General features: G+C 54.3%; 4 protein-coding genes across 6 annotated transcripts; 1 reads left to right on the plus strand and 3 right to left on the minus strand.

The window, feature by feature from the left end:
• Nucleotides 1–135: 135 nt before the first annotated feature.
• Nucleotides 136–2,177, minus strand: GABARAP (GABA type A receptor-associated protein). 2 transcript variants are annotated; one of them, XM_027130837.1, is made up of 5 exons: nt 1,958–2,145; nt 1,333–1,411; nt 1,077–1,195; nt 557–631; nt 136–513 (listed from the first exon to the last, which is right to left on the minus strand). In XM_027130837.1, exons 1-4 carry the CDS (start codon nt 2,045–2,047, stop codon nt 566–568), a joined length of 354 nt encoding a protein of 117 aa, XP_026986638.1. In that variant the 5' UTR covers nt 2,048–2,145; the 3' UTR covers nt 136–513; nt 557–565. The 2 variants fall into 2 exon arrangements, with proteins under 2 accessions (XP_026986638.1, XP_026986637.1); XM_027130836.1 differs by having other exon boundaries at nt 136–631; nt 1,958–2,177.
• A 1,071-nt stretch (nt 2,178–3,248) lies between these two features.
• On the minus strand, nt 3,249–9,828 carry CTDNEP1 (CTD nuclear envelope phosphatase 1). Of its 2 annotated transcripts, none has more exons than XM_027130832.1 (8): nt 8,964–9,828; nt 6,269–6,335; nt 6,056–6,174; nt 5,784–5,855; nt 5,037–5,153; nt 4,682–4,808; nt 4,193–4,277; nt 3,249–3,898 (listed from the first exon to the last, which is right to left on the minus strand). In XM_027130832.1, the coding sequence occupies exons 1-8, from the start codon at nt 9,063–9,065 to the stop codon at nt 3,838–3,840; spliced, it is 750 nt and encodes a 249-aa protein (XP_026986633.1). In that variant the 5' UTR covers nt 9,066–9,828; the 3' UTR covers nt 3,249–3,837. The 2 variants fall into 2 exon arrangements, with proteins under 2 accessions (XP_026986633.1, XP_026986634.1); XM_027130833.1 differs by having other exon boundaries at nt 4,697–4,808; nt 8,964–9,817.
• On the plus strand, nt 9,070–15,533 carry ELP5 (elongator acetyltransferase complex subunit 5). The gene is made up of 9 exons (XM_027130658.1): nt 9,070–9,266; nt 10,193–10,362; nt 10,515–10,575; nt 10,662–10,742; nt 12,313–12,533; nt 13,646–13,827; nt 14,179–14,274; nt 14,420–14,520; nt 15,166–15,533. Exons 1-9 carry the CDS (start codon nt 9,070–9,072, stop codon nt 15,278–15,280), a joined length of 1,224 nt encoding a protein of 407 aa, XP_026986459.1. The 3' UTR covers nt 15,281–15,533.
• A 263-nt stretch (nt 15,534–15,796) lies between these two features.
• On the minus strand, nt 15,797–18,688 carry CLDN7 (claudin 7). Its single transcript, XM_027130834.1, has 4 exons — nt 17,522–18,688; nt 16,473–16,637; nt 16,266–16,350; nt 15,797–16,181 (listed from the first exon to the last, which is right to left on the minus strand). Exons 1-4 carry the CDS (start codon nt 17,742–17,744, stop codon nt 16,019–16,021), a joined length of 636 nt encoding a protein of 211 aa, XP_026986635.1. The 5' UTR covers nt 17,745–18,688; the 3' UTR covers nt 15,797–16,018.
• Between the last annotated feature and the right edge of the window lie 218 nt (nt 18,689–18,906).

The following is an 18,906-nucleotide window of genomic DNA, read 5'->3' on the forward strand; positions in this document are numbered from 1 at the left end:
ACACTTTTTATGCACAAGGAAAAGCCCAACATAAAAACAAACCAAAATATACTACTATCCCTCCAACCTCCTCTTTCCCCACCACTGACGAGGGAGAACAAAAGGGGGAGGGGAGCAACACAAAGAAAAATCCAGTTCAGTTTGGTGGTTTTCTCTTTATTGATGTGCCTCCTACCTTCCCCCCACAATTTCAGTCCCTTCCATCTACCCCCAAAAAAGAAGGTGGTGAAAAGAAGGGATTGTTGGGGTTCTGAGCCCCTTGGGCAGTTAGAAAGGGAAAAGAAACCAAAACAATCACCAGATGTGACACAGATTGACAGTCAAGAAGTCTAAAGCAGAATGGGAAAAGTGGTAAAGGGGAAGAATGAAGAAAGAGTGGGTACTAGAGGCCATCTCCCACATTAACTCTTGTGTTTAAAGGGGCTGGAAGAGAGTCTCAAACATTAGGAAGTGCAGGTCCTGAAAAAGGGAGGTGGTGTTTGACCCTCAAAGAGGAGCAGGTCAAGGAAGGGGGGCCACCTCTCTCTTTGTAGAATGGGACCCCCCCACCTTAGGGACAGCAGCTTCACAGACCATAGACACTTTCGTCACTGTAGGCAATGTATAGAAAGAAGTCTTCTTCATGGTGTTCCTGGGGTGAAAGCAGAAAGTAACAGTGTTCAGGCAACTGGGCCTTAGTTACTTGAACCACCCACCACCGGGGCAGATTCTTCCAAAACCATTCTTTTTGACTCTCCCTCTCACTTGCTCCAGGCCCTAGATGTTGAACAGTATTATTCTAGCCAACAGTCTTGGGCAAAAAGACCTCAAACTGTTCTCTGCTGCCTTGGAACAGGGAGGGGCCTGGGGAGAGTCTGCATCACAACAGTTGCTCCAGCTCACTATTCTCTCTTCTTTCTACTCCCACGGCCCTGTCCAAATCCCCAACCCAGGACTATGTGGAAATTTTAAGAGCAAATATAAAATTGAGAGCTAAGTAAGCCAGTTTGGTCCAAGAATTGCTGACTTAAAACTTTTTCCCTCTCAAGTGCTTCCAACTCCTCTCCAAAGCCTCCACTACTTCCCAGGCACCATACCTGGTATAGCTGACCCATCGTGGCACTGGTGGGTGGAATGACATTGTTGACAAAGAAAAACAAGGCATCCTCAGCTCGGAGATGAATTCGCTTCCGGATCAAGAAGTAGAACTGACCAACTGCCAAAGATACAAGGCCTGATAAAGTCAGAGATCACAAATGCCCTCAAAAGAACACCTTCTATGTGGAGTCTCCTCCCACAGAGACTGCGCTCCCCCCCCCAGGAAGCAAACCCGGTATTGGGTCAGATTCCCACCTGTAAGATCAGAAGGCACCAGATATTTCTTTTTGTCCAGGTCTCCTATCCGAGCTTTGGGAGCCTTTTCTACTATCACCTGTTAAAGAGAAGGTTAAAATTAGGAGACATTAGGTATATAGCCCGACAGCTCCACCTGTCAAGAACTCAAACAACAACATTCCTAGCACCCACACCTACCCCAGACTCATTTCTCTTTGTCTCTGAACACGCGGCGCAGCCCTGAGTAGGGATTCTGACCCCACTGACTCAAATTCACCTAAACATCCAGGATCCCTAAACAGGGCGTCATAACAAACCGTTATTTTAATCATAAGGGGATGACCTGTCTGGGCCGACTACAGCTTCAATTTCAAAAACCCCATGTGAAGCTCAGACTGTCAAACGCCCCACAGCTTCCCACATGAATCTCAAGGTCTGTCTCTCGCGTCTACATCCTCTCACCCCCAGCTCTACCGCTACCCCACTCCTTTCACCTCCGGTCCCAGGGACAGCAGTTTCGGTCTCGTTCCCAACCCCGCCACAGCCGGCAGCCTGAGGCCCGCGCTGCGGGTCCCGGACTCAAGCCCGGGCTGTGGCGTCAGCGCCAGCGCCCCGCGCCCTCGGCCCTGGCTACTGTCCTCACCGGGACCCGGTCCGGGTATTTCTTTCGGATCTTCTCGCCCTCAGAGCGGCGCTTCTCGAACGGATGCTCCTCTTTATACACGAACTTCATCCTCCCGGGAACCGGGCTGGACCGGGCTGGGCTGAGGGAACCCGGGGGGGGCCGGGATGGGGGGCGGTGGCGACGGCGGCGACGCGCGGGCGGATTCGGCGGAGCGATCCCGGGACTTGGGCCACTTCCCTATTCACCAACCCCGCCCCCGACCAGCAGGAGCCTCCCCGCCTGCTATGTTACGCCGCTAGCGCAACGGCCCTAACGCCACTAGCGTAGCACCACCGACTGACCGCCACCCCCACGCCGTCAGTGCAATAGCTTTGGAATCAACTTGGAGGCTACGCAGGCGGCGTAGGAAAGACTGTTGGCTTTTGCTATCGTCGAAAATAACTGAAAACCCATTTTCCGAGTTCCCCCCAGGAAGGTAATGATGAAAATGGCTGGAAGATGGTAACCGTAATTTGAGACTTGGCTCTCCAAAAGTTCTTTTCGGAAATAACGTACAGGAAAAAGAGCAGATAATTACAAGGAGAGCTATTCACGAAACGTGTTGGTACGTTGAAGGCGGCCGTTGACACCAAAACAAAGTAGTACCCAAGCGGAGGAAGTGGTCTCCGGAAATAGAGGGCAAAAACGAAACGTATGTTTAGAGAGACGCACGGAACGCTTAGGTTCCAGGGGTGAGTGGACCAATAGGGACTAGAGAGGAGGTCCGAAAAGTAAGGACTACGTCAGCGCGGAAGAATACTGCACTGTCTGTACCCGAGAATCATGTGATCTCGGAGAAGGGCGGGGCGTCACGTGGCGGGTGCAAGGAAGTAGAGCCGGCTTAGGCTTCGGGGAGGAAAGCACTGGGGAGGTGGAGCCCCGGTGCTCGGCCTGCCCGCCGGTGGCGTGGAGCACCCCCCCTCCTCCCGCCCCACGCCGCTCAGGGGCAGCGTCTGCTTAGCTTATTCACGTCAACCCCCTAGACGAAATGCTGGCTTTGCCGGCGCCCAGGTCTCTCCTTTCGTATTTCTCCGTCCTACCGCACTGAAGCTCACGTTCCCTCAGGACACACAGTTGTCCTTTCACTCCCCGACAAGGGCGCCCATCCTGTCACTAAGTCCCTTCCCACCAGGGAAAGCTAATACCACCATTCCCCCTACCCCTCGGGTCTACAGCAGCCTCTTTTCCTTCTGCCTAGGGGACAGGGTGGGTGTGAACACAGACCCCTCCCTTCATTTCCCAAAACCCCAGAGAAGGACCTAGGGCAGCCTTGGTTTTAAAGTTATAATGCATGGTTTAAAAGAGAGAAAAGAAAAAAAAAGAGAGAAAGCTGGTTACAGGTCTGAGGGAATCTAGGAAGAAGGGAAAATAGAAAGTAAGGGAGGGGACAAGTTTGGGGAAAATCCAGTGGCCCAAAATCCCAGTGTCCCACCCACAACCCAGCCCTTGGAGTGAAGAATTAGATCAGTTTTGTACAAGAGTTTTTAAAAAAACAAATCACAACAAAGCTGGCTTGGCTTCTCTTTGAGCCTCCCGGATTACCGAATGTCTGTCTCCCACTCTGGCCAGTCCTGTCTCTCCACCAGACACTGTTGCGGCTCTCCTAGGCCTCCGCTTATGTCCCAGTCTGGGGTTTCCAGGGAGTGCGAACACGAAGTTAAGAGTGAGGCTGCTTGAGAATCTGGCCCTTGTGTCCATCCAGACTCCATATGGAGTGCAGGGCTCCCAGGGCAGAGAGGGGTGGGAGGGGCAGACCCTGCCCAGGCAGTCCTCACCAGTGGACAGGGCACCAGACGGCATCCCGAGGGCTCACCCTCCCTTTCCCCCCCACCCCAACTCAGGTGGAGGGGGAGCAGCTGTCACCAGAGCCTATGTTGGTGAAGGTTTCGGCTCAGCACAGAACGAACATCAGCGGTGAACCTGGGACAACAATAACTTGCATTGGTAGAGTCCTTATGTTGATATCCTCACACTAGTGTAAGGCAGCCTCACGGAAGACGTGGGGTGGAAAGGATCACCGTTTTCACATGAGACAGGTTCAGTTTGCCCAAAACCCAAAGGCTAAAAGTGATGAGTTTTAAAAAGACCTTGTTCAAAAGTAATATTCTTAAGGGAAAAGAGATAAGTAAAGTAAAACAGGACAAACTTTTATTCCTTCTTGGGATCCCCCACCCGCTTCTCTCCTCAGAAATCTAAGTGTCTAGCTTCCCTTACCTGAGGGCATCCAGCATCGGAAGCAGGTTGAGAAGGGCGGTATCGCTGGGGTCACTGAACCAGGATTTGATGGGGATGGCATTGTCTAGAGTGGGTGAAAAGGCACATGAGAAGAAACAAAGGATTCAAGAGAGATAGGGTGTTTTTCCTTTTATTTGGGGGTGGGTTTCATTACTTTAAAATATATATCCCCCCCGCAAACTGAATGACCTAAGTAAAACCTCCTTGATTTATTCTTCAAAATAAAATAAAATTTTAATCACCGTATTTCATACTAGGGCAAGGCTTCTAGTCAAACTTACTGCCTTGTGTGTACCTGAAGCAATTTGATATGAGAAATCTGATTTATGAAATGGATATGGCGGGGCGGGGAACATCTCATTTAAAAGAGAAACAACTTGCATCCTGACCTACTGTAAACCAGGGAATCCCAGCTCCATGCATTCAAAATACCTACTCAGAACCACTTCCTAGTCCTGCCAGACTCACCACCGTCCCCTGTACCTGGATGGCTCCTGTAAGCCCCTGGGGAGTTATCCAGGATCACAATGCTGGAGAGGTCACTGTGGACCACAGAGAGGTCCTTGATGTAGCTGCCCAATTCCAAAGTGCAGTGCTGGAAGGCAGGGTGAGCTGGTCATCAAAAGGAGACTCGCCCTCTGTGATTGCTCCCCCAATCCCAACAATGCCCACAGGCAGCCAGTTCTCACAAAAGGGATTATACAGTATGCCTCCCCCACACCCTCAGAAGGTTCCATTCCAGGGCAGTTGCCTTAAACTCAGGTCCCTCCCTGATGGCCTGCCTCCCAAGCCTCACTCTTAGACCTGGACGCTAGCCCCTTACCTGTCTGTAGTATCTCCTCTTGAGAATGCTTCTGCTATTATCCAGTTTATCTGCCACAGCAGAGCCGTAAATTTCCATGCTTGCTGTGAACACCACCAGCTCGTACCACTGGCTCACCTGAAAGAGATTGGAGGAGAGGAAGGTGTCAGAAGAGATGATCATTCAGACATATAGATCCCTTTTACTAAGACTCTAGCAGAGTCCTTCAGGACTTCCAACAACACTGAATGTCTCTGAGGACACAAAATTCTGAAACTGTCCTCAAACTCAAGAGTCTTAGGCACCATACACCCTTAAGATTCACAGATGCAAGAACAAAAGAGTGGGAAGGGGCTTCCCTGGTGGCGCAGTGGTTGAGAGTCCGCCTGCTGATGCAGGGGACGCGGGTTCGTGCCCCGGTCCGGGAGGATCCCACATGCCGCGGAGCGGCTAGGCCTGTAGGCCATGGCCGCTGGGCCTGCGCGTCCGGAGCCTGTGCTCCGCAACAAGAGAGGCCGCAGCAGTGAGAGGCCCGCGTACCGCGAAAAAAAAAAGAGCGGGAAGGCTGTGGAAGAATAGAATTGCATCAGCAAAACAAATGAACCCAAACTATCGAAAGCCATTCTCTGAGCATCCTACAACCTCCCCTCTCCAAAACTGCCCTTACCCATTTCTCCTGATCCCTTACTTCCTCCAAATCCTCTAAATTCCCTGAGCCCTAAAACCATTGCTTCATCACAGAGCTGCCTTCAGCTTCTGCAAACTCACCACTTCCAAGAAGAAATCCACATGGGGCCTCTTATGTACAAAAAACCGGACGGGATGTTTGTCTATTACCACCTGTAGAGGAACACAGCAGGGCTGGGAGAAGTCCTGAGCACCACAACACAGGCCTAAAGGATACCCCCCACCCTCCCACTGCCTGCTTCCCTCCTTCAGGCTGCCAGAGGACACAGCCAGGGATGAGATGCTCTGGGACTGGCAAAGAATTGAGCAGAATAACAGACGTAACCATTCCATCACTTCCCAGCCCCACACACCTTGAGAATGAAGTCAGGAGGCGTTCCAGGCCGGACTGTAGGCCTCAGGACCCCATCATGATGGGAGTGAATAAGTGTCTCATCCAGATCCAGCACCAGGATCTTCCTCTTCACCTGGCCTGAACCACAACGGGAAGGGGTAACACCAACCAACCTCCAGCCAAGACCTTGAACCCTACCTCAGCTAGGGTTCCTCCCAGTCAGCATACTCACTTAGCCGATTCCGGGACACAGGAGATAAGGGAAGGATGTCATATCGAACAGTTTGGTACTGAATTACCTAGGAATAGCAAGAGAGAGGTTTAGAACCCTTGACAAGGAAATCTTCCCCACTAGTAACAGGAAGCACATGTTGAACATTTACCATACACTGGGCATAGTGTAATTTAGGGTTGTTTCTTTAATCCTCAGAACAACCCTAATAATAACAATATCATCTACATCTTAAGGACAAAGAAACCAAGGCTTGGAGAAGTTAAATAGTTTGCCTAACACCCCACAGCTAAGAATTGTCTTATGTAGCAGTTTGCCCCTCCAGTTAGAATGAAAGCAAGGATTTTGTCTCAATCGTGGCTGTATTCCTAGAACACTATAGCAGGGGTGGTCACTTACATTAGAATCAATGAAATGGTGGAGGCAGGATTGTACCTGTGCAGTCTGATCCAAGAACGTGCCCTCTTAACCATGATGTTATCCTGCTACATGGAACAAAGAAATGCGTGGCCCTCCCCACCTCCACCTCAAGAATTCTCTGTGACACCTCTCATCACCTCCTGTTGGGAGCTGAGGGCCTCAGATTCCTTAGTGGACAGGGCGTAGGAGTCAGGAGGGGAGGTCCTTGGGTCACTAAGGGGAACAGAGAATGAGGGAATCCAGGGGTTGTCAGGTCAGCTAAGTTCCTCTGGCTGGGGGCCACCAGGCCTATTTTAACCAGCCACCTGTCCATTTCTGTCTCTACTAGCCAAGTCACAAGTTGTAGAGAACCTCAGCCCTCTGAACAGCCTCCTTATCCTGGTACCCAGGGCAAGGCAGAGAACACTGGAAAGCCCCACTCACCAGGCAGACCGATAGAGTATCAAGAAGGCCAGAGTGAAGTAAGGGCTGTGAGTGGGAGGTGAGGAAGGGACAAGGACATCACCATCTCGGCCTTCCAGCTTCTCCAAGCCTTCTCTAGAGGCTCCTGTTTCCAGCACTCAAATCTCTCCCATGCAAAGCTTGGCAATTCCCTCCTCTGCTCTTTTCTTCTAAGCACAGTCCGTCCCTAGGCCCCAAGCCTCACGAACCAGGCTCTCCACGTGCAAACCAAAGGGCTCTCTCCCCCTAATCCCAAGGCACGTGCCCTTCTTTTCTCTCGGGGCTGCGATGAGGGCTGCAACAGCTCGGGTGTCCTGCCCTGCTATCTCGGGTTGCACATGCGGGGCATGTAGGGAATGCTCTAAGCATCTGCCAGAAAGGGGGTGGGGGGAGAAACCAGATTGGAAAGGAAGGAAGGGAAGACAAACGGCTGTGGGGTCAGTGCTGCCCAGAGGAGAACAATTTTGCAAGGAACCAGTCTCTGCATGGGCTGGAGCCCATCCCTGCACCCAGAACAGAAAACTGCTATGTTAGGGGAAGAAGGGGAGATGCTCGGAGCAAGGCCAGGAAGAGAGGACAGCAGCTAACACGTAAGGAAAATCCCAGGAGCTAGTCCCCCCCACATCTCCGTATCTCTGACCCGATTCTTCTTGGCTCCTAACCCTTATCTCAGGGAAACAGCCCTGCCTACAACCATGACCACCCTGAAACAATCCTCACCCTAAACCCTAAATCAGGAAGTGGAAGGAGTGGAGTAGTAAAGGAGACACTGAATCCAAGGCCATTCCCCAAATCAGTAAGTCAACCACCACTACCACTCAGGGCTTTCTGGAAGTTCCTTGACCTAGGCAGCCCCTACCTGGTTTTATTCCTTCATGTTTTATTGAGGTATGCCAGAGTACAGACTGGAGACCCTCTGCACCCCAGCTCACTGAATCCTCCCCAGACTCCTTCAGAGGATTCTCCCCCGTGATGGTGAGAACACAGAGCACATTAAATGATGTTAGCCTAAGGAGGTTTGACCTTGGAGAAAAGCTATGGGGGAGGAAACCCAGAGATACACTCCCCACAGTATCCCTCACAATGCTGGGGTCTCCTGGAGAAACAATCTGAGAAGCGTGCCCTCACATTCAAACCTTAAACTGACAAGCACCGTCTTCTGATAGGGACACCCAAACTTTAATGTGCTCCCTTCCACAACTAAAGATGCCAATGATAAATGCATCTTTTTTAATCTCAAAGTCTTAATAAACCCAAATATTCACACTCACACTATGAAATGAGTTTTCAGGACCTTTTTGGAAGAGTTCCCTTAATTTGAACTGCAGGGGTTTCTCCTTCACACCCAGGGCTTTTCCCACGTTCCCATCCTTGTTGGTGACATACGCCCCCCACCCACCCCCACCCCTGGCACATGAGCCTGTCTCTCCCTTGTTATGAGACCAAACACACACGGAGGTTCCAAATAATAGGAGGGTCTTTCACAAGCCCACATCAACAGACCTGCTGCCATCAAACAGGTGTTCCCCGCCCCTCGGCTTCTTTAGCAACAACTCCAGCTTTCTTAAAGAGCACCCCACCCATCACCCTAGCCCCCAAGAGTTGCCAAATCCTTTTCCCATCTAGCCCCCCTCCACCATCTCGGTTCTACTACAAGGGTCTTCCTCTTCCCCGTCCCACCCCATGCCCAGCGACGGGTGCTCTAATTCTCTAGCGATAAAAGCTGCCGCCGGGGCTCAGTCTCTAGGCCCAAACAGAGGCCCGAGACTTTCCAAAAACCCTCGAGCACCGCTGACAGAGGTCCCCACCACCACCAGCGCCCACCCAGGCTCACCGTGCGGATCTGCCTCCGCAAAAGGTAAATGAAGAAGCTCCAGAGCTTGGCGGCGAAGGCCACGAACGTGCGCAGCCCCAGCAGACACTGCGTCCGCATCATCCCGATGACCCCGGCACCGCCGGCCCCGGGGCCCCCGCGGCCCAGCTCCGCCAGCCCCCCGGGGGCAGCCCCCCGCCACCGGGAGGGGGAACGGGGGCCCCGAGTGGCAGGAGAGGCTGCAGAGAGGGGCACGGAGCGGGCGGCTCAGAAAGCCACCCACGACGAGGGGAAAGCCCAGCGGAACGGGGAGCTGGGGGACAGGCGTGGGCAGCCCGCGGGGGCCCACATGGGCGGGGAGTGGCACCGACGAATTCGCGGAGGTTGCGGGCCGAGACAGGTCGGGCTACGATGGGGTCCTCCGAGACCAGGAGGGAAGGGGATGGAGAATTGGGGGAGGGGGCTGTGGGGGAGGGGGGCTAGGGAGAAGGGAGGGAGGGAAAAGGAAGGGGGAGGGGAAGGGGGAAGCGGAGGGTGGCCCGCTGCGCAGGCGCGGTAGGGGGCTGCCCGCGGGAAAGGGGCGGGCGGGGGCAGCGGCGGGCGCAGGGCCGCGGTGGCGGCGAACGGACCGGCTGAGCCAAGGAGTCGGGAAGGAGGGGAGGGGGAGCCGAAGGGCGCGGATGGCTGGACTGGAGCGGCCTCCCCCTCCCCGAGGTCGGGGGTGCCTCAGCCGCTAGGAAGCGGGGTTGCAGCCTCTGCAGCTGGATTTCCCACTCTGACAGGCGCCATTTTACCGCCCAAAGGCCTCCCTCCTTCTTTCTTCCCCCCTCCTCTTCCCCTCTGACACTACTTCCGGTGGTGACGTGTATTCGCTTCACCGGGGCTGAAGTTCCCCCTACTCTGTCTTCGGGGGTGGGGATAAGGAAAGTGGAGCGTGCTCCGAACAAGGCCCCAGTATCGCGCATGCGCGGAGGGTGGTGCTGGGGCGGGGCCTAGGGCAAAGCAGGCCCGCCTCGAATTGCATGGGCGGGGCGGAGTGACGTCACTTGCGCCAGAGGCTCCGACAGTCGGGCGGGCTTGCGCGGCCACTTGCCCCTCCCACAGACAACTACCCCAACGGCTCTTCCCGCCCTAGTCACGGTAAAAGTGAAGAGAGGGGCGTCGTCCCTGCGTCTGTGCACCAGGGCTCAGGAAGGGTCGATCCGCGTGAGCCTTCCTGGGATAGTGAACCTAAGCACCACTCACGCCAGGTTACGCCAGGTCTTAGTAGTGGGAGAGATCGTGGGTGCCCCGCCCCTTCCATGTGGAGGGGCGGGGCAATGGGTAGTGACGCCATCAGAGGGCGTCCGAAGAGGGACGCGACGCATTTTGGAGATGCTGGAGTCGCTCTTGGCTCTTGGTGGCCTGGTGCTGCTGCGGGGTGAGGGTCACAGACACAGGAGCAGGGCCCAAGGGGCGGAAGTGGAGAGGAAGGGCCGTGGGTAAGAGGCCAGGGGTGGAGGCCGTTACCGGTTCGCGAATGCGAAAACCTCAGTGTTCTCAGGCTGTTTTTCCGTCCCTCGCTCTCCCCAGACTCCGTGGAGTGGGAGGGGCGCAGCCTCTTGAAGGCGCTTATCAAGAAATCTGCACTGTGGTGAGTATCCCGCAGTGTCTCGCTGTCCTACCCGAGAAGGGAGCCTGGGCCCCACTCTTTGACACTCCCCCTCATCTCTGCCTCAGTGGGGAGCAAGTCCACATCCTGGGCTGTGAAGTGAGCGAAGAAGAGTTTCGTGAAGGTTTTGACTCCAATATCAACAGCCGGTAAGTACAAATTGGAAGAGATTTAATTGAATTTGGGACCTCTGTTGCTGAGGAACTCCCCTTCCAGCAACAGAGGCAAACCTGATACGTAGTAGCAGCTACTTATTCATCGAATGGATATGGGTTTTTCAAGAGGTAGGAATTAGTAAGAGGAATGATGAAGAGTAGTATCTGGAGAATCCAAAGCAGGGACCATAGAAGATGAGAGGAACAGAGTAATAAAAGGCCGACAGTACAGGTTAGCACTAGAGGCTGGACTGGAGAACAAGAATAAACGTGTGCTGCCTTTTGAGTTATTCAGAATCTGGTGATCAACATGCATCAGCACTAACTGCAGGGTACACAGGGACTTGTCCTACAGGCAGAAGGAACAGTTTATGCAAAATTAGAGAGGTATGGAAAGCATACCTGTTCATGGGAGATGGAAGAGCTTCCTGAGGTCAGACAGAGAGAGGTACCTGGTAGTAAAAGGTCTTAACAGAGCACGAAAAGGAAAATTTGGGAGGAGAGTGATAACATCATACTTGTTAGAAAGACTCGTCCAGTGACCACAGTGTGGAGAATGGGTTAGGAGGGGGCAGCCAGGAGATAGGGATACCAGGTGGGAAGGCTGTTGCAGTAATGCAGGTTCACTCAGATGTATAAGTACCGGTTAAGAACTAGTTGTGAACCAGGAGCTGAGCTAGGCTAGAGCAGTGAATGAAGCCGACATGATTCCTGTTCCAGTGAATCTTAGAGAATAGCGGTAGGAGGCGACAGAGGCCTGGCTAAAGACAGTGGCAGTAGGGATGGAGAGTTTAGGACAAATGTAAAAGGACTTTAGCAGGTAGAATTTCCAGGGCTTAACAGACTGATGTGGGGTAGAGGAAAGCAGCCAGATCAGGAGGTACCTGAATCCACCTATGTTGGTGGTTAAGAAAGATTACTTCCTGGTCTGGTTAGCTAAGTGGATAATAACAGTTTACACCTGTCTGTTGAGCCCTAATTTTGTATCAGCTGTTATAGTAGAGGTGATGCTGTAAAGATGGCATTCACAAGAGAAGCAGAAGATAGAAAGGAGATGTCTGGGAACAAGTTCTACCACTGTGAAGCTTTCCCAGGATTTCTAGTCCATGCCAGTCTGTTTTCCTGAATTGCTATGTAATCTGTAGTTAGTACCTCAGGACTTGATTCTTGATCTTCTCTAAGCTGTCCTACAGGCAGGAACCATGTCTCAGGTCCTCTCTTTTCTCTTTATCCATTCGAGAATGATACACTTTAGGCATCACTTAGTACTGTGCTGTCAGGAGGTTGGTATTCCTATTTTATAAATGAAGAAACCGAGTCTTACAGAGGTGAAGTAACATATCAGTTAGGTGACCTTGGACAGGTAGAACCAAGCTTGCAGCTCAGGGCTGCCTGATGCCAAAGTCTGTGCTCTCAATTACTGTTTTCTACTTCTCAGTAAGAACTTTTCACTAATGTTTAGGATATTAGTGAAAATTGAGAAACAAGCCACAAAGATCAGAAGCTGAATTTGGAGATTAGGGGGAAGGGCAGTAGGATCATGCCTTTCCGTTTCCCTTTGCAGGCTGGTTTACCATGACCTCTTTAGAGACCCTCTCAACTGGTCAGAGACTGGGGAAACCCTTCCTGGGGGTCCCCTGGAAGCCTTGAGGGCCCTGTGCAGGAGGACAGATCCTGGCCCTGTCACTATTGCTCTCGATTCCCTCAGCTGGCTGCTGCTTCACCTTCCCTGCACCACACTCTGCCAGACTCTGCACACTCTGAGCCATCAGGACTCCTGCCATGGTGAGACTCGTTCTTCATTTCTTCCCACCATAAATTCCCCCTGCCAAGGGATGTGCCCCTTTCCACCCTAACAGGAAACATATAAGGGATCTCCAACTGGACTTTCTTCCATCTCTTTAGCCTTTATTCTAGTTCTTGGTTTCTTCATAATGCTATCTAATTACTCTTTTTTTTCTTTTCCAAGTTTTTTTTTCCCTCATTCATTCATTCAACAAACATACGCATACATACACTGTATCGGGTAGAGTTCTAGATAATGGAAAAATAAAGGCTAACTGTAGTCAGGTCCTTGCCTTCCAGGAGCTCAAAATTCCGTAAAGGTATAGACAAGTAAACCAGCAATTACTAGACAGTCTGATAAGGACCATGATGATAAAGGAACATGCACAGAGTACCTTAAGGAAGGAATGTCTTGAAGAGCAAGGGCCATTTTGTCCAGCTGGGGGCACTGGGACTAGCCCTAAAGTACAGTGGGTACTAGAATGGGCTTTAGAGTCAGATACCCAGCTCGGTATGCAGGTGCTTGGTCTCACAGTGCTTCTGTTTCCTCAGTAAAAGCCAAGGAAGGAGGGAGTTTATAGTATGAAGATGAACCACTTGGAATTGCTTTTTTTGTAGATCAGATATGATCAAATGTCAGCAATTTCATACAGTCCAACCTAAAAATGCAAGTATTTAGTGCGGTGTGACGCTTTGTAAATGCTGCTAAAAGGGAGGGAAGGAAAGAGGGGATCTAAGGCACTGACTGGGATCTTGGCAAGTTCCTGACACTGCAGATGGTTCAGTGTGTAAGAGATGAGGCTGGAAAACAAGCGGAGAACAGATGCTGAAAGTGTGGATTCCATCCTGAAAGCCTTGAGGCGCTCCTGTGGAATGATGTCAGAGCGGTGCCTTGATTCGATGTGCATTGGAATAAGAAAGTGTTTCAAAGGTGAGGGCTGAAAGAGGTCAGAGCAGGGCAGTGACACTGGCCGAGGTCAGTCAGGATCCTGGCAGAGCTCTGAGGGAACGTGGCCCTCTCCTTCCTTTTTTCCTCTTCACTATTTGATCCCAGGCCTCCCCTGAATGCTCCCTACTGCCCTTCGTGCACCACCTTTCTTGTCCCTCTCCAGGTGACAGCTCCCCAGGAGAGCAGGTGCATGTGCTGGGCCTGCTGCATGAAGAGCTTCACGGCCCAGGCCCCTTGGGAGTGCTGAACAGCCTTGCTCAGACCGAGGTGACCCTGAGCGGTGCAATGGGCCAGGCCTCAGCCCACATCCTCTATCGGAGGCCCCAACAGCGCCCGACCCACCAGGTCAGAAGCACAGAACTGGAGGTTGGGGTCAGAGAGGAAGAGCAATAAAACGGCTGATGCGATGGAGCACTTCCCTAGGCTCTCGTGGTTTGAGCATTGCCCTCGTTGTATCTCCACAGCTGCCCTGTGAGGTAGATTGTTTTATTATCCCCATTCTGTAGCCTGGAAAGCTTGGATCCTGTGAGCTTAACCAATGAAAGACACTGCCTTCCAGGAGATGAAAAATGAGAACAAGAGCTGGAAGTAGCCAGTTACATAAGTGGCTGGGAGCTGGGGCGGCAGGTCCTGGTTCTCTGGTTTGCTCAGTAAGACGAAAAAAACCTTCTTAATACTCTTCTTTCTTCTCCCCAGACTCAGTGGTTCTCCATCCTTCCTGACTTCAGCCTGGAGCTCCAAGGGGGGCCGCCCCTAGAGCCCCAGCCTTACCCAGATCCTCGTGTTCCCTCGGTATCTAAGAGAGCCAGGGCCGGAACAAGGGGATGCAGTTTGGAGTCTGGAAAAAGGAGAGAGGGGGATAAAGACTGCAGAGGTTGGGGGTGGGGTCGGGGATTTCAGTGATGGGGCAGAGTGGCAGCATCCTTTGTCTCTACAGATGGACCCCACGACTCATTTGACTTTTAACCTTCGCCTGTCCAAGAAAGAGAGAGAAGCCAAAGATAGCCTGACCCTGCCCTTCCAGTTCAGCTCAGAAAAGTAAGGTTGGGGCCTCAGTGCCCGGGTCCCTGAGCTGAGCCCAGCATTTGGGCCTAAGAGGTGGGGCAACAGCAGGTTGTTGATTAACCTCTTAGACTTTATAGGGGCTGAAGTCCACTTCCAGAGGCACGTCTGGGGAGGAGTTCTCTACCCACCCAAACCCCAGCAATGGCAAAGGTCCTTTATGTCTTTTTTCTCTCCGTTAGAGCCTTGGGTCCCAGCTCCACAGATATCCCTAGAGTAATCTGGGCTGGGTTGAGCCAGACCAGACCCTGGGGAAGCGGCCCTGTCTCCAGGCAGTGGTGCTAAGACGATAGGAAGCTAGATGGGTATGGTAGAGGCAGGTTAATAAAGGCTTAGTAGATGCCTGTTGTCCTGTGCCCAGTGTGTGGGCAGGTGAAGCAAGACTTCGGCAGGATCCTTGCCCTCAAGCTGCTAAGAACTTAGGCTATTATGAGAGCGGTATAGGAGTATCTACCCTGTACCAGGTGGTGCTTCCATGCTAACTAAACGAGGTCACACAAAGGGACTTAGACCAAGAAAACATGGAGGCCAAAGAGGGAGTCACTGTCAAGGAAAGAGGGTATCCAGACATGACCCATTACCCACCCTCACCAGCACCAATCTCCCTTTATGTCTTCTCAGACAGCAGGCGCTACTGTGCCCTGGGCTGGGCCAGGCTACCAGCCACATTTTCTATGAGCCAGATGCTTACGATGACCTGGACCAAGAAGACCCAGATGATGACCTAGATGTTTAACTGGCCAGGAGATGTGACTAGACTGTAACTGGAGGAAGAGGGAGACCTTGGACCCATAACCATCCTTCCATTGTTTGCATTGGCCTTAGCCTGTCTCTGCCCCATCTTTGTTCCCTGTGTCTGTGGAGGCCGTGCCCTGTGACCCATGAGCCAGGGAGCAGCTTCCAGTGAGGAGAGAAAGTGGAATGGGGGCATAAGGGAAGGTGACACCCCCCCCCCAAGCCTAATAAAATCTTAATTTTTAAATTAAAAACAAAAGCTCTTTGGTTGCTATTTAAGCAAGAGTTGCGAGTGGATAGGATTGGAGGCTGGGCGGGGATGAGGGAAGGCAAGAACATGAGTTGTTTAGAGTCAATAGTCAAAAATGTCGGGGACTGCATGACTGAAATGGTGGAACTGGGACACCCTTGCACACCATTGGTGGTCAATAAATGTTTTTTTAACTGAAGTAGGTACACTTTAGGTTCTGCAAGGATCTGGGTTGGAAGAAAGCAGATGCCCCAAGGGAAAAAAGTCTACTTTCCAAAACATTTTTATTACTGTACAAAAAGCACACCCTCCCCCTTTTTGTCTCCCTGCCACCCAACACCCCAGGGAACTGTACATGGTGTGCTGGGCTAGAGTGACCGCAGGCTTCTGCTCGGCACCCTGCCCACGGGTTGAGCTCTCTGCCCCAGGTCCTTTCAGATGTCTGGGGGCACCTCTAGGCTGCCAGGCTGGGGTAAGGGCATTCCCAGCTTACACGTACTCCTTGGCAGAGTTGGGCTTAGGGTAGGAGCGGGGTGCACGGTACCCAACTTTGCTCTCACTCCCAGGACAGGAGCAAGAGAGCAGTGCACCTCCCAGGAGGACCAGAGCGGACCCTGCCCAACCAATGAAGATGGCAGGACCAAACTCATACCTGTGGAGAGAGAATTGGGGTCAGAAACCCTGGCCTGCCTCTTCCGACCCCAGACCCCTTAGGAGGCAGGGCTCCCTTACTTACTTAACATTCATGGGGACCAACGGGTTGTAAAAGTCTGTGACAATCTGGTGGCCATACCAGGAGCAAGCTATCAAGGCAGCAAGACCTGGAGAAAGAATGAGGATTGAGATATTGTGAGCTCCCTGCAAACCAACACTGTGCCCACCCTTACCCCTCCAGGATGGGCAAGAAGAGAGTCCTTGGGCCCACCTTGGACTTGTTGCTCACCTGCCAAGATGAAAATGATGCCTCCGGCCATGGCTGTACGGGCCTTCTTCACTTTGTCGTCCCCCCCACAGTTTGTACACTTCATGCCCATCGTGGCCACAAACGTGGCCAGGAAGCCCAGCACCAGGGAGACCACCATTAGGGCTCGGGTGGCCTGCAAGGCCGCTGCAGGAAAGGGGGAAGGATGCTGTCCTTGATGGAAATGCCAGCGGCCCTCGGATGGCTCCAGCCTCTGAGTCGCCGGCTGCACCCACTCGCCGCAGGCCTGGGGCCCCCTCGACGCCCAAGTCCCGGGCCAGAGCGGGTGGATCCCGCCCCCTCCCGACTCCGCGGGCCTTCCCGCTCCGCCCCGCCCTCTCGGCTCTAGGATCCGCCCGGGGCGCCAGGGTTTCGACGAAACTGCCCCGGGGAGGGGAAAGGGTGAAAGGGTACATCGAAGAGGAACCGAGGTGGTGGCCTGAGCCCCGGAAGCGGTGGTCGGAGCCCCGACGCCGCCCTCAGATCCCGGCCCTCGTCCCAGCTCTGACCCCACTATCGAGGCCACGGTTTGTGGCTTCGGCTAATCTGCCGATAAGATTAGAAGCCGCAGGCGGCGCCCCAGGACTGACAGGGTGCACGACTCCTCGGCCCTCGGTCCGACCCCGCGGGCCCCAACCCAACTCCGAGGCCTCCAGCCCGCGCCGCCTTTTGTCAGAGAAAAGGGCGGGAGATGGCGGAGGCCGTGGCCTCCTCGGGGTGGGGGGAGGGGAAGGCCCCGCCCCGGCCCCAGGACTCGGCTTCCCGGGAGGTGCTTGGGCCGCCGGCCGCCAAGCCCGAAGACTAGGCCGGTCCGCAGGCGAAGAGGGGCGCAGCCGGCCCCGGAGGCGCGCACGTGCAGCCCCAGAATCTCGGCCCGCGGCGTCCCCAGCCCGACCGCTTCCGCTTCCTCCTCTCCGCCCGCCCTCGCCGGCAACCCAGGGCGTCGGGCCGTGTGGCCTGGGGCGGGGGCCCGCGCCCACCCCGCGACCTCGGCCCTGGACGCGTCCGCCCCGTCGGTCCCGCGGCCTTACCAGGCAGGGCGAGCACCGAGTCGTACATTTTGCAGCTCATCATGCCCGTGCTCTGCGTGACGCAGTCCATCCACAGCCCCTTGTACATGGCCTGGGCGGTGATGATGTTGTCGCCGGCGTACGAGCTCACCTGCCACTGCGGGATGGCGGTGCACGCCACCAGGCCCACCCAGCCCAGTAGAGCCATGGAAAAGCCCAGCAGCTGCAGGCCCGAATTGGCCATTTCCTCCCTCAGAAAAGACGGGAGGCGCCGGGCTGGCGAGTTTTGTCCCCCAAAGAGGCAAAAAAGTTTTTGGCCGAGTGCTTGCAAATCTTGTCACCGAAGTAAACACAAATCTACCCCTCCGGCGGGGCGAGGATCTCACAGCAGAGGGAACAGGACTGGTGGCCGACAAAAGCAATCCGCGAAGACCCGGCAGTTCCCTTCGGCGCTCGGCGACCCTTCCCAAACAAAAGGTGGAGGGGCCGTGTGGGCGCGGTCCCGGGTGCTGGAAGTCCCCAGAGTATCCTGGGCTGTCGGCCCAAGGCTGCTGTGCGATGTGAGGCCGCTCAGCGGTGAGCGGGCAGGTGCGGGCGGACAGGTGCGGCGCACCTGAGTATATGTAGGTCGTCGGGGGCGCGCCCCCGCGGGCACCGGGAGCGCGAGGCGGGGAGGGACCGGAGGGGCGGCCGAGGATGACCTGACGTCACCGAAGGGACACTCACCTGAGCCGGAAGTTCTGGCCCCCACCCCTCCTGGCCCAGGTGAGGAGGAAGAAACCTGAGCACCAGGGTCACGCCCCTTCACTTGCCGGGCTTGGACCGCCGGAGGGGAGGAGGCGGAGTCTTCTCGGGAGTCCCAAGCTCCGAGTAAGCCCCTCTGGACCGGAGGTCCCTCGGGCACCAGGATGTCCCTTCCCCTCTCCCCGACAGGTGCTCTAAGAGCGCGCCGGAGCCGGAGCGGGGGGGGATGCCCCAGACCTGCCTTGGCTCCACCTTTCCCCCACGCAGGGACTCTCGGGTTCTACTCTGGGCGCTCTTTGTCCCGCCCTACTTTCGCCCCAACCCTCTGCTCTTTTTCTCTTTTCCTAGCCGATCCCACCTTCAAGGGCTCTGGCTCCAATCCCGCAGAACTCCCCATTTCAGCTGCCTTATTGGAGTCTCCACCGCCAAAGCCACCTACCTCCTAGCACCCACCCACCCCTCGCCGCTGTCGCCCTCCAACAGACACCCAGCTTCCAGGCATGGCGCCCCAACACCCCCCATCTCCTTGGCCCCCTATTCCGATCCCTGCTTGACATGACTTAATGGCGGAGCCGTTGGCACCCCACCTCCCAGCGTTCACTATCCCATCCCGCCTCAAGGGTCCTTGTAGCATAAGGAAGAAACCGCTGAGGCCAGAAGGC

Source organism: Aethalodelphis obliquidens, unplaced genomic scaffold, assembly GCF_003676395.1.
Source record: "Aethalodelphis obliquidens isolate GAN/ISIS:26980383/991018 unplaced genomic scaffold, ASM367639v1 scaffold38, whole genome shotgun sequence".
Lineage (NCBI taxonomy): Eukaryota > Metazoa > Chordata > Mammalia > Artiodactyla > Delphinidae > Aethalodelphis > Aethalodelphis obliquidens.

Coding starts and splice junctions, on each gene's coding strand:
- GABARAP (XM_027130836.1), bottom strand. CDS start 2,047: ATGAAGTTCGTGTATAAAGAGGAGCATCCGTTCGAGAAGCGCCGCTCT. Junction 1,196..1,332: donor GGTGCCTTCTGATCTTACAG/GTGGGAATCTGA, acceptor TATCTTTGGCAG/TTGGTCAGTTCTACTTCTTG. Junction 632..1,076: donor CGATGGGTCAGCTATACCAG/GTATGGTGCCTG, acceptor CTTTCACCCCAG/GAACACCATGAAGAAGACTT.
- CTDNEP1 (XM_027130832.1), bottom strand. CDS start 9,065: ATGATGCGGACGCAGTGTCTGCTGGGGCTGCGCACGTTCGTGGCCTTC. Junction 5,154..5,783: donor TGGATTTCTTCTTGGAAGTG/GTGAGTTTGCAG, acceptor AATCTCTTTCAG/GTGAGCCAGTGGTACGAGCT. Junction 3,899..4,192: donor CCGATGCTGGATGCCCTCAG/GTAAGGGAAGCT, acceptor TTGTTGTCCCAG/GTTCACCGCTGATGTTCGTT.
- ELP5 (XM_027130658.1), top strand. CDS start 9,070: ATGACCCCGGCACCGCCGGCCCCGGGGCCCCCGCGGCCCAGCTCCGCC. Junction 10,363..10,514: donor TGGCCTGGTGCTGCTGCGGG/GTGAGGGTCACA, acceptor CGCTCTCCCCAG/ACTCCGTGGAGTGGGAGGGG. Junction 14,521..15,165: donor TTCCAGTTCAGCTCAGAAAA/GTAAGGTTGGGG, acceptor ATGTCTTCTCAG/ACAGCAGGCGCTACTGTGCC.
- CLDN7 (XM_027130834.1), bottom strand. CDS start 17,744: ATGGCCAATTCGGGCCTGCAGCTGCTGGGCTTTTCCATGGCTCTACTG. Junction 16,638..17,521: donor CTCGGTGCTCGCCCTGCCTG/GTAAGGCCGCGG, acceptor CCTTTCCTGCAG/CGGCCTTGCAGGCCACCCGA. Junction 16,182..16,265: donor TTGGTCCCCATGAATGTTAA/GTAAGTAAGGGA, acceptor CTCTCTCCACAG/GTATGAGTTTGGTCCTGCCA.